The sequence below is a fragment of the Sphaeramia orbicularis genome, chromosome 12, assembly GCF_902148855.1.
Source record: "Sphaeramia orbicularis chromosome 12, fSphaOr1.1, whole genome shotgun sequence".
In the NCBI taxonomy this organism is placed as follows: domain Eukaryota; kingdom Metazoa; phylum Chordata; class Actinopteri; order Kurtiformes; family Apogonidae; genus Sphaeramia; species Sphaeramia orbicularis.
In genome coordinates, this window is record NC_043968.1 from 11,508,939 (window position 1) to 11,522,737 (window position 13,799).

Below are 13,799 nucleotides of genomic sequence, written 5' to 3' on the forward strand. Positions count from 1 at the left end.
TCTTTCAAAACCCAGCACCTTATGAGCCTTAGTTAATGTGCATGTATTTTATCTGTAGACATAATAATTGTCTACAATGACCGTTTTTGTTCACTACAGCATATGAATGTTATTTTGGAGATCTAAAAGTGGCTACAAGCAATAATAGTCAAATAACCTTTGTTTTATTTGGCTGTTATTTACTAACCTTAATTGATTACATTTGTCAGACCGTCTAGTTCAATCCGAACAATTGTCCTGTAATCAGAGCGAGATTTGGAGCTTGTTTGAGGTTTAAAAGGTTAAAGGTTTTATCTTATCAACAGATATAGAACAGAACATTGGTTGCATCAGCATTACAGAACGGGAGAATAAAACACTTTTCTCTCTTGAGTATCTTATTACTCTTTAATAACTCACACCAGTATATGTGTACAGTCCATTTTCTCCCATCTTACATGTGACACCATACATTCATGTTCAGTGTTTCCATTGCAGTCTTCCGTCCACTAGATTACTGCTGAAGAGCCTGCTACAATAAGATAACCTTTGACCTTTTGCTTTACAATTCACAGTTGCAACTGAAGTAGGTTGTCAAAATCCAGTCTGCGAAGGGATCATCTGTGTTGTAGGAGCGGTAGGTGAATGTGACAAGGTCAGCTTCAGCCAGTCAACACTCGCTGCATTCACAGTCCTGGAATATCACATGGTATCCCTCACTCCGACAGCAGAGTGGACTGCAATGGCCTCAGAGTCCTTCGACTGATTGTCCTCCTCTCTTGCATTACTAGCACAGGTTTTCTCTTCACTGGCGGCGTGTAGCACAGCACATCATCAAGGGTCTGCTGAATTACTTGACCAGTTTGCACAAGCTGAGACACTATCTGTTCCACTCTCATCATGTAAGGTCCATTTTCAGTTCGTAATTGAAGCAAATCCACCTGCAGAAGAGGTCAAAGAGTCAAACAACTGAGAGAGTTTTTAAATAATGACAAATTATGATTAAAAAAGTGCTACTTCTTAGTGTTTTGGATCAACAAGCCCCACTTTTATTTGGTTGTTACCTCATCATCATTAAAAAAAAAGTGCACTATATATTTTTTTTCTCCACCCCCCTTATCGGAGGACGACTTAATTTCAAACTTAAATTATTTACAAACAGTGATTACTCCTGACTAGGGATGTAACGATATGAAAATTTCATATCACGGTTTTTGTGACCAAAATTATCACGGTTTTCATTATTATCGTGGTCTTATTGAAATTGTGCTCAAAATGTTCAAAAAGTACTTATACACATACTGAAATAATTTAACCAAGTTTTATTTAAAAAAAAAAATAAAAACAAATAAAATAATAGGCACAATGTACTTTCTGTTGGCAGAAAGATTCAAGTATTAACCCTTAGTGGTCTGAGCCTATTTTGTCCGTTTTTCAGTACTTTTGATTTTGCCTTTATATACTATATAAACAACTGTTTACTATACCCATGTTTGGTATCTTTTTTTCAGCACAACTTCATCTATATCATCTGCCTATAATTTTTTTCACTTTAACTGACTATGTCAACACAAAGGCCAAAAAACACACACAAAAAAATATATAAAATCCAATTTGAAAAATGTATATAATTTATTGCATAAATAACACAAAGATGTTTAACAAACCTTTTCAAAGACTTTAAAAGTGAATATTGGTTCCAAATATTAGGTATATACAATTAAAATTGTAATAAATTAAAACTATACTCAAATATTTGACATAAAAACAGATCTTTACATAGGCGTTTTTTCCCCTAAAAGTGCAGTAATCAAACACAGTTATCATGATAATTAGAGTTTAAACGGTAATACTAACCGTCTGCAATTTTACCGTGGTTTATCGCTATACTGCTAATCGTTACATCCCTACTCCCGACTGACCCACATCCACCCCATCCCTTACACTGTGATAGCCCTAATATTGTGAAGTAAAAAGTCAACAGATAATATCTTGAACAAAAACTGATTGAACAAATTAGACAAAATAGGACAGAAATAGACCGATTGTACAGCCGGATGTGGACAATGGGCGGATGGACAGACAGACAAGAAAACAGACAGACGGTGGACAAACAGCAGACAGACAGACAAACAGGCAGGCAGATCAACATGTACAGTTTAATAGTATTACTACTTAAGTGAAGAGGTCTACAGAGAGGACTAGTCATTATTTGTGTGCTTGGGCTGCATGATTAATCGTTAAAAGATCGCGATCTCAATTCGCACATGTACACGATCTCACTTCGAAACAAGGACGATTCTTAAGCATTTTATTTCAAAGGGCTGCATTACAAACCAATGCCCACAAATGCAGAACCACCACCGCATCTTCTCTCACCGAAAGGTAAAGCATCTTTACAAGATGTAAGCCTGCTGCTGTCAGCTGCAGTTGAGTGAGGAAAGAGTGAAGAAGGGAAGAGTTGAGGAATGTCTTCAGTAAAGAGAGTAAAGAGGATGAAAACCCCAGTGGTAGTGGTCAGAGTCCCCTACCCGAACTCGTGCCTATTAAAGGTTCGCATTCGGTGGTGTTAATCTCATGTCGGTCTTCTTTTCTGTCGTCCAGATGTGTCTTTTCACTTTCACTTCTCGGACTTCTGCGCTGTTCTTCTTCCTCTCATTTTCCTTTCTTTGCCGGTGAGGATAACTCGGCTTTTAACCAAGAATTAAAAGTCTCGCCCTTTCCAAAAATTTTATATTAAAAAAAATTCCATTGTGCTGGCTTGGAAGTTTCTTTGCAAACTCTGCAAACTTTCACAGATCAGCTGATGTCGCTTAGTAACCAGGACCATAAGTGACTGGACTACTTGTGGAGTGATATGAAAGATGCAAATCAGAGGTAAAAGAACCCATTTTCCTTGACAGCGGTGCAATAAACATTTTGTGAAAAAAATTGTGGCAGAGAATCATGATCTCAGTTCTAAGCAAAAAAAATCATGATTCACATTTTTGCCAGAATCCTGCAGCCCTAGTGTGTGCATATGAATGTGAGCGCACACATATGTGCTGCACACTAGAACTGCCTTAGCTGCCCATTTTAAATTTAATCTATTCATAACACTGGTCTACAAGGAAAATGCTTCCAAAATAAAAGTAATTAAATTTTACCACATGAGAGTCACTGATAAAGAAAAATCCAGTCAAAAATGCTGGTTGGCTGAACTTTCCAAGATACAGCCTTGGGTCAAAATGTGAAATTCAAGAATTAACGAGAGAATGGGTTTGACTCAAAAGGAATATTTGTCTCAGAGCTACAAGATCTACTTCAAAACACTATCTGCACATTAGAATACATTCACTTTACAGGTTCTATTTAGTGGAAGATTTATAAAACTATTATGTAAATGTACATAAACCAGTATATATGAGTAATAACACTTAATCATATACCTTGAAAACATCAGCAAACCGGCACTTCTGTCATTTATTTTCCTATTAATCTTATTAAAATACGTAACATTTAGCACATTTAATCTCTGAAGCAAATCATTTCTAAAAAATTGTAGACCAGTGTAATTATTGTGCACATACATTTTGATTCAGACTTGTGGCTGCAGCTTAGCACTCTCTGTGGCCAGTTTGACCTCACCAGGCATTACATAACACAATACCCACTAGTAATGGGCTGATTATTCACTCACCACTTCCTGACAAAATTCAGGCTTCTTCACAAATGAAGGACTTTTCTGTAATGTGGCTGCAGACAGAATGGAAACAGCTTCCTCCACTTCTCCTGATATTGTAAGTAATAAAACCTAAATGATAAAAACAGATCAATAACGCAATAACATACAAAGAAAGGATGAAATAGCACAGTGTTGCAATTATACAGTTCCACCTTACCTTCAAATTTCGGCAGAGTTTGCTCTCAGTGTTGAAAATGTACGAATACAACGTTTGTGCTGTATCAGTATCATTCTGGTGTGAAAAATGAAGAGATCTTTAATATGACAATCTCCACATCTTTGTGCATGAATGAAAAGGAAATAAAAAAGCAGAACTGACCTGTCGAATTGCTAATGCTACAGCAAAGCAGTAGGCATTTCTGAGGATGAACTGCTCTTTGCTATGGGCCTCCTCAATCAGGGTCCTGCAGATCCTGTAGGACTCTGGTGTGTTCTGTCCAACATAAAAACAGGCCAAGCAACAAATACATCTTAACACAGGACATCTGTACAAACAAACCATTTGGGAGTTGAATATTAAATGAAATTTGTTAGTTATCTAGACACTTGACTGTTACCAGTTTATAACAGGTTCCACATGCCAGCATCAGTGTGTCTTTATTAAATGTTACACCATGGCTCCTCATGGTTCTTAGCACCTCTAGAGCATCTGTGTAGCCAAACATTGGAACATTATAACCAGAAATTAGTTAAAAGAAAAAGAAAGTCATGGGTTAATCAGGTACTTACTCTCATAAGCGCCTTTTGAGAATAACATGTCTATGGCGATGTTAAAGGAGGTTGAGTCACTGAAGAATCCTTTAATACTCTGTTGAGGTAAGGAAGGAGAAAATATATTAGGACAAATTAGTTAATACTTCCAACAGTAATCCTGTTAGTGTGATGTTTTACCTCATCTTTAATTGTATCAGCAGCCATCTCCTCCAGACCCAGCTCATAGCACAGCCTCATGAACAGAGGACCAAACCTGAACTCCCCATATAACACGGTCTTGTTTTCTGAATAGTATCTTCCAGTTGTTAAATAAAAAAAGATTACACACTAGAGTGACAGCACTGCTTTTGCTTAAATTGTGTACATCATTATAATAAAAAAGCTTTCTTTACCTATAAATGGCATCTCTGGCAATCACCATGTCATCTTTAGACTGGCACAAATGCAGAAGAAGCTTCAGCTCATCCCGGAGTATCAGCTCCTTTTTTTGTAACTTTTGACTGAATTGCTTGATGTAGTTTTCTATAAAATGGAATGAAAATACCAGATTTGACATGTTACACCATGAGATAAAACCAAGACACTGGGGGTATCTTTGTACTTTACCTTTTGCTCCAGCGACACGGTAGGCCACAGCCAGCTTCTTTCGCTGGAAGTCTTGTAGTTTGATGACATCTTCTGTCAACAGATGCCTCTTTGCTGCAGGAAAACTACATTTTAGAAAACAATGGACTCTATGCACGGCCCCACTACTTTCTGAACCTAAGGTAGATCCTTTATTTCCTGTCTTTCATTATTGGACACACTGATTAATAGGGGTGTGTATTGGCAAGAATCTGGCGATACAATACAAATCACAATACTAGGATCACGATACGATGTATCACGATACAAAAAGTTAAAAAGGCCATTTTTTGATTGGTTTTGTTTCTTTTTTAAAAGATTATTTCCTGAAAGAATGGAATTACACAAGAATATAGACAAATAATAAACACATTTTTATTTGATCACAACAGGATCTAATGCTATATCACAAAATTTTCCTGTGTTAAAACTTAAATTGTTTTACAGACATTACAGTTTAAGATCCTGCTCATATGTTCATATTCTATTAGTTCAGAACTAACATCATAACATTATTTTTGTGCAATCCCAACAAAGGAACTAACATTATTTAATAAGAGTCTTAAATAATAATTATAGAAGCCCTAGTTAGCTCCCTGAAAAGCTGCTATCGTTCACTTCTAAACTGAGACGGCATTGGTGCTGTAGTTTGTATATTTTATAATGTGCATAATTTTTCTATCTCCTTTTTATTCTATTTATTCTGTATGTTGTGTGCTTGTGGTTTATGGACTTGTGTCTGAAATACAGTTTATCATTATTAATAATAATAAATAAAATATAAACAAAAATGAAAAACAAAAATGAATCTCCACAATATCTGCATTTGAATAAATACCTAAAAATATTGATACAGTACTTTTTAATATCGATACAGTATTGTGAAATGAAATATTGCGATATATTGCAGAACCGATATTTTCTAACACCCCTACTGATTAATTCAGGTGTGCCAGCTACTTCTTGTTGTGACTACTGTGGTCAGGCAAACCTGGATTAATCAGTGTGTCCAATAATGAAAGACTGGAAATAAAGGAGCTGCCTTAGGTTCAGGAAGTAGTGGGGCTGTGCATAGAACACATACAGCTGTAATGAGGGATTATAAAGTGATCAGCAAACATAATCTGTATTTTATGAAGCTCTGATGATCAAGACAGACAACTTTTACTTTATGTAAGCTAGTCAGCACAGCTTTGGTGGATTTTAGTGTAAACCTGACACACTTCAGAGGCAGTGACAGTCTACAGTACAGTATAATATAATACAGTGCAGTAGTACTGTGTACAGTAGTAGTGTGCACAGTACAGTATAATATAGTACAGTGCAGTAGTATTGTGTCCAGTAGTACAGTGCACAGTACAGTATAATATAGTACAGTGCAGTAGTATTGTGTCCAGTAGTATTGTTTACAGTAGTATTGTGTGCAGTAGTATAGAGTACAGTAGTACTGTGTACAGTAGTATTGTTTACAGTAGTATTGTGTGCAGTAGTATTGTGTGCAGTAGTATAGAGTACAGTAGTACTGTGTACAGTAGTATTGTTTACAGTAGTATTGTGTGCAGTAGTATTGTGTCCAGTAGTATTGTGTGCAGTAGTATAGTGTACAGTAGTACTGTGTACAGTAGTACTGTGTACAGTAGTATTGTTTACAGTAGTATTGTGCGCAGTAGTATTGTGTACAGTAGTATTGTTTACAGTAGTATTGTGTGCAGTAGTATTGTGTACAGTAGTATTGTGTACAGTAGTACTGTGTACCGTAGTACTGTTTACAGTAGTACTGTGTCCAGTACCTTTGTACACATGTGGATCTTTTACCCAGTGCTAATGTAGTTTAGCTTGTATCGGTGTGTAACGCAGTCAATATTTAAATTCATATACATATACATGTTCATTAATTTTGTTTGTCTTACCTCCTGCGCAGCCTTCTATCCACCCTGGACGCAAAATGCCACTAAACAGCCCTTTCTTTGGCTCATGAAGCAAAAACCGACAACACTGAACCAGTCTGCCCAGCGCCATACTGTCCCCAGGCTGTACCATCCAGACACACAAAAAGGGGTGCGTCTTGAACGAAAACTGTGTAATAGTGAATTATTGCGCTACTCATTCAAATCTGAAGAGTCAAAATAAGGTTGAAAATTCAGTTGTAGTCCATGACCAAAATTATACAGACTGAGGATATGTCTCGCTTTATTTATGATGTTGTGACGTATATTTCACTTTTGGTATCGTCCAACATGGCAGCGCGCATTGATCCGGCACAGGACAGTCAGGGGTTTTACAAGTTTAATGTTTTTGTCACAGATTTTTTACCGTTGAAAGACGCCAGATGTATTTTCTCTTTTCTGTCGCACTTTCTATTTACCACAGACATTTAGAGTATTAACGATCAGCACTGACGTCAAAGTGGTGACGTTTATGTTTGGTCCCACAGGTGGTGCTGTTGTACTGTTTTAAAATACAGGTTTGTCCAGTTATCCAATGACTAGAGAGAAAAAAAATATGAACATGAATTATTATTATTATTATTATTATTATTATTATTATTATTATTATTATTAATATTAATAATAATAATAATAATAATAATAATAATAATAATAGTATATGCTGTATATACTTGTTCTTTTATACAGTCTATTATTTTTATAAGGGTGATTCCGTACAAACTACTCCAGCCCGCCCAGGTCATGAAAGTAATGCATGGTTCAAGTATGCTTATTGGACCTAACTTGTTGTATTTTTTTTTCTTTCTAAATTTAGTGTATGTAGTTGAAGCCTCACTGTTTTTGTGCATTAGTACTGGGAATCCAAGAAACCCTATAGTTTTCAACATATTTTTAGGTAAATAGCTTTTGCTTAAGTCAAATGAATACATTTGAATGTTTACATTTACATTTATGCATTTGGCAGACGCTTTTATCCAAAGTGGGATGATTGGGAAAACCAATCAAATCAATCAATCAATCAATCAATCAATCAAATTTTATTTATATAGCGCCAAATCATAACAAAAGTTATCTCATGACACTTTACATATAGAGTTGGTCAAAACTAGACGCTAAGCCAATTTACAGAAACCCAACAGAATCCAGAATATCCACGTTTTTTATAAATTTGTGATAAGTATCAATCTTTCATCATTAGAATGAAACATAATCCTTCAGAACATACAGTAAAATGTTGATTTTTCACAAGTTATGAAGCTGTGTTTACTAAGTTATGTTAATTAAATCAGTATATTCTTCATTCACACATTCATTTTATAAGTTAATTAGGTTTTAGTAACAACATATTTAGGGTAACATGAATACATATTACAAACTGTCCTCAGGATTTCTTGAACCTTCAGTATATATTGAATCCTAATCCAGTGAAAAATACAGTCTTTGTATGTTTAATCTACTGGTGGGATTTAGCCTGAGAGGCAAAATGTAAAAACTCATCGCTGCAAATAAAAATAAAACTTTGGAAATGAGCTGTTAGGATCCTGCAAAGTTATAGTATTTCAACAAATGCAGTTCATTTCTTTTCATGAAAATGACATGAACTGGAGTGCTGAAGTATACAGACTTCCACTAATGTGCATTCACTTTTGGCCCTGTTATTGTTGAGTATCTTATTGTATTCATCATATTTTAAACTGTTTTTAACGGTATTTTATTGTGTTTTATGGGTATTCTAATTGTATTCTATTTGTACTGTTTTATTCCTTTTTCGCAATGTTCAGTTGCTACTTTACAGTGTTACATGTACTCCATGTGTCTCCCCCTGCCTCCCCCATCTCCCCCTCTCCCCCAGTCTCTCTCTATCTCTATCGCTCTCTCTTTTCTCCTCCTTTACTCTCTCTCTTTATCTCCAACTGGTCAAGGCAGTCGTCCATCCTTCAGGAGTCAGGGTCTGCTCGAGGTTTCTGCTGTTAAAGGGAAGTTTTTCCTCGTCACTGTCACCAGTCTCAAGTGTTTGCTCCTGGAGGATTCTGTTTTCTGTAAATTTGATTTGATTTGGTAAAGCACTTTGTGACTCAATCTGTGAAAAGTGCTCCATAAATAAAATGTACTTACTTAATTTACTTATTATTAGTTAAAATATAATTTAATGATTTTAACATGAAAGATAAAGGGCCCTACAGATTGCATTTGCTTTTGAGCTACCAAAATGGGTTTTCTGTTCTTATAATCTTTATAGATTTCTGCTCTACTATAAGATTTCAGTCATTTCTCTCCTCGTTTATGGGAGACCTCAGTGGTTTTCAAACCCACACTGGCTAGTCCACATACTGACAGCATTACATAACCAAGGACTTACAGCTGCATCTTCACCGCTGAGGTCAGACGTGCATTTGAAAACAGACTTTTTGAAATGCAAAAGCACACATCTGAAATGGGACATATTTTGTTTGTTTGTTTTTTTAGTATGACGTTTTATACTGTGCTCATGATGTGTAAATCTAACTGCTAAACAGCAAAAACCGCAGACATTTTTGGATGCAAGTTTAGAACAAGTCATTTAAAATGGATTGCAATGAGGTGCTTGTTAAAGTTATTCCAAAGATAGACAGACTTTTTTTTTTCCCTCTCAAAGAAAACAGGGTGAGGACAGGGAGGTTCCCCACTGTTGCTTGGCAACAGGATCTCAGCCCATCCAGCTGAGATTGCTTGCTCAGCCAATCAGGCGCGTGGTCTTGGATAATTTATCGTTTCCTGCAAGGTGTGCATGTCTCTGTGGGTTTGTTTCTATCTGTCTGCGTGTGTGTGTGCTCTATTTGAATGAATTTAAAAGCAGCTCTTGCTACATGTGGCTCATCCGCCCATAGATTCAGGATGGGAGTTAAGTGTGGTGGCAGCACATTTAAAGCTGCCAAAATAATGCCTGAGCAGGGAGATATAGCACTACTTGTGTAATGGAGTTGAGGGTCTGTTTAAACAGACAGACTCTAATTTCCCTTGACAAGCAGCCAGGTTCTGCCAACAGATAGTCACTTTTATATCTCCTTTGATTTATCCCTGTGTGCACTTCCATTTGGTTTGGAAAGTGCCTGGGGTGTCCCATTGTCATTAATAAATGTTCCCACTGAAACAGTTTTTGGCACAGAAAAAAACCCAGCTGGTTCTGATGAGTGTGTCGGTCTCTGTCCTTGAAGTATCATTAAATGGGTTACCTTCCATGACTTATGTTGTGTTTCCACTCATGCCTATTCACTCCTTTTCCTTAATTGTAAACATCAGTGACTTCATGGGCAGGGACACATTGATGGAAAACTCGAAATTTGCTTTTATCTTAGTGGTTGGAAAGCTCAGAGTCTACTTGCTCAGAGACATCAAATATATAGATTAACCCTCCGGTATCCCATCCAACAAGGCCCTTACTAAGCACCAAGTGTGCGTTTTTCGCACACTTCAAGAATAACATAAAAAATTTTTTTAATACAGTTTGTTTTTAATTCTTTTACACTTTTTTCTATTTCATCAACTTGAGCCGTAAATAAAAATACCAAATACTCAATAATTGTCACATTTTTTAACCCTTTAAATGCCGTGTTTGTAATGTAAACAAACCATTTTTTTGGATGCAAAAAACACAAAAAAATTATTATTTTTTAAAATGCTTCATAAAAAGTGGATCACATACTATTTGATTTTTTCATCCTGGCATATGTCAATGATTAACTCCAACACTGGTTAACTTGCATGATTATTTTTGGCGCTAGGTCAAATGTTCAAAAATACTAGCATCTGTCACCAAGTGTGCATAAAATGCACACCTATAAGTCAAACTATTAAATATTATATATTGATTTATTTTTCTGCTCTAATTTGATTTAATTTTTGTAAATCAAGGTCAGCCCTAATCATACATATCAAATGGAAGAAATAGTGCGTTTTAGGCACACTTGGCAGACAGATGCTAGTCTTATAATTTTCTTTTGTTTACAATGTGCACATTTTAGTTGGTGGCCAGAATTTTAAAGATCATGCAAAAATGAACAACTTTTGAATTCTAACCTTATTTAAACTGTGAAAAATACTATGACGTTTTTTAAAAGGAAGTGCAAAGTGTGCGTAGAAGGCACACCCGGACACTGGAGGGTTAAAGACGTCCTGCTGAACAACTAAAGAACTATTGATTTGTGAAGACATTTCCATGAATTCTGTATCACTCTTTTCATGCTTTTTCAGTCAGTATTCTCTATTAGGCACTCGTTAGTGCAGGGGTGTCAAACTCATTTTAGTTCAGGGGCCACATACAGCCTAATACGATATAAAGTGAGCCTGGCCCAGACCAGTAAAATAATATAAACAATAGGATTAGAATTTATAAATAATGTCAACTCCAAAGTTTTTTTTTATGTTTTTGAGCAAAAAAAGTAAAATTCGTAATGAAAATGTTTTCATCTATAATTGTACTTGAACATAACATAAACAAATATGAACAACCTGAACATTCTCAAGAAAAACAAGTGCATTTTAAACAATATTACACCTTAGTTTGTCATTTATACATATGCCTCACAACTTACAGCTCACAGTGGATCTACAAATAAACAAAACATTTAGTAAGAGGCAGAATATTGTTAAAATTCCACATACTTCTCTTAAGACATTTCAGGTTGTTTGTATTTGTTCAGGTTATTCACATTTTTTGTAAAAGGCTAGTTTATAACCGTAAACATTTTTGTGTAATTTTACTTATTTTTTACACTATAACAAAGGAAAAAAAATTGTGCTTTTCATTATTTATAGTTTTTTCTGATAGTATTTTACTGGTCTGATCCACTTTAGATTGAATTGACCTAAAATGATTCTAACATCCTTGACTGTTCATATCTTCAGTTTAATTTTTGCATTTCACAAATTCATCCCAGGGGCCGGACTGAACCCCTTGGTGGGCTGGTTTAGGCCCCCGGGCCACATGTTTGACACCTGTGCGTTAGTATAAACTGTATTTTGTATAGTATTTTCAAGTGTTATATGTTGGTAGGGATGCTTTACTTGTGTGTACTTGCTGTTCTAGCCACAGAACTCACAGGCTTCGATTACTGAAGCTAGTCCAGCGGCCCCTGTCAAAGTGAACATATATCTGTGGTCCACACTGTCTGGATTGCAGGGACACTTGTCAACAAGGAAATGACTACCCCTTAGTCACATTGTCAGTTACAGCAAATCATCTGTGTGCACAGGACATTAACTTGTCAGCCGTTTTCTGCTCTCTATCATTATAACAGATAGGGATGACTCACTCTGATTAGTAACCACAGCCACATCCCTGTACTTCACACAGAAATAGAGCTCTAAACTAGTGCTTCCCAACCTTTTCTGGCTCGTGACCCCTTTTTAACATCACAAATTTCTGGCCACCCCAGACATTCAAAAATGGAGGCATTGTTTTTACTAAAATTAATTTGTTTTTGATCATGTAATAGTTTGCTATACTATGTTGCAAAAAAAGGGTTAATTTTAGACAGCATTTAGTCTATATAATGTATATTATTATGGACAGAGGCAGTAAAGCCAGGTGTAGATTACTGCACAAAGGGAGAATTTTATTTCCTTGGTCAGGATATGTACAGTCAGTCCAGCTTGGATTTACAAGGCTGACAATTAATACTGAAAAAACAAGAACTCAAACTATGAATTATGAAAGAGCTGCAGCATCTGAAACTGACCACAATGAACATTTGACAGATAAACAGAACCACAGTGCTTCAGTTTCAGCAACAGTTTGTCATGTCTTTTATGGATTGGGATTGTCCCTTTCAACTCATCATATATTTTTTATTAGTAAGTTGTTGTTGTTTTTTTAATCAATTACTAGAAATTCCAGGCGACCCCATGTGGGGTCCCGAACCCAAGGTTGAAAAACACTGCTCTAAACTAAACTGGAGTAAATGAACCTTCTAATTACAATACAAAGCAACCAACCACATGGACCAATGAAAACACAGTAACTGTTTTAACTCATGCAACCACTGCTTCAAATAGATGAGATGACAGAGCATTCCTAGACTTTAACAAACGACAAAGACGCAGTTCAGCTTTTTCACAACAGATTTTTATTGTGGTTGTTCTTGAATGTTTGCTCTTTAGTAGTGGTTCCCCTTATACGTCAGTTTTGCCATATGGGTCAAAGGAAATATTGCACACAAACATCAGAAAGCACTAAGGAATATTTTCACTTGAAACTTAACACTTTAACCCAGTCATTTTCAACCTTGGGGTTGGGACTCCACGTGGGGTCGCCTGGAATTTAAATGGGGTCGCCTGAAATTTCTAGTAATTGATTAAAAAAGCCACCAGTGACCAAAGCACTTAATGATGTAAACTGTTTAATACCTGTTGATCTTCAAGACTTATCAATACATGTCAATAATTGAAGAAAAATGCAGTTTCTCAGCTTTAAATTCTAATCAGATATGACCCATTTGGACGTTCAGAGGCTCCGTAGTGAACATGGAAACACTGTCATCTTCTACAACATTGATTCACCAGTAAAACCCATGGAGTTGGATCGATGACAGTGGATGGACACACTTGTTTTTACATTCAGTTATTGATATTTTTGCTGCAAAAGTCACTTTTACAATCATTGAATTTACTCTAAGTTTTCATGAACATCTACGTCAGTGTTTTTCAACTTTGGGGTCGGGACCCCATGTGGGGTCGCCTGAAATTTCTAGTAATTGATAAAAAATTAGAAAAACTTACTAATAAAAAATATATGGTGAGTTGAGAGAGACAATCACAATACATAAAAGACA

At 36.0% G+C, this 13,799-nt stretch overlaps 1 protein-coding gene across 2 annotated transcripts; it reads right to left on the reverse strand.

Moving 5' to 3' along the window:
• Positions 1–364: 364 nt before the first annotated feature.
• On the reverse strand, positions 365–7,061 carry ptcd2 (pentatricopeptide repeat domain 2). 2 transcript variants are annotated; one of them, XM_030148662.1, is made up of 10 exons: positions 6,952–7,061; positions 5,024–5,116; positions 4,810–4,939; positions 4,595–4,712; positions 4,433–4,511; positions 4,261–4,352; positions 4,023–4,136; positions 3,861–3,935; positions 3,659–3,772; positions 365–920 (listed from the first exon to the last, which is right to left on the reverse strand). In XM_030148662.1, the coding sequence occupies exons 1-10, from the start codon at positions 7,058–7,060 to the stop codon at positions 696–698; spliced, it is 1,149 nt and encodes a 382-aa protein (XP_030004522.1). In that variant the 5' UTR covers position 7,061; the 3' UTR covers positions 365–695. The 2 variants fall into 2 exon arrangements, with proteins under 2 accessions (XP_030004522.1, XP_030004524.1); XM_030148664.1 differs by having other exon boundaries at positions 365–915; positions 3,654–3,772.
• Between the last annotated feature and the right edge of the window lie 6,738 nt (positions 7,062–13,799).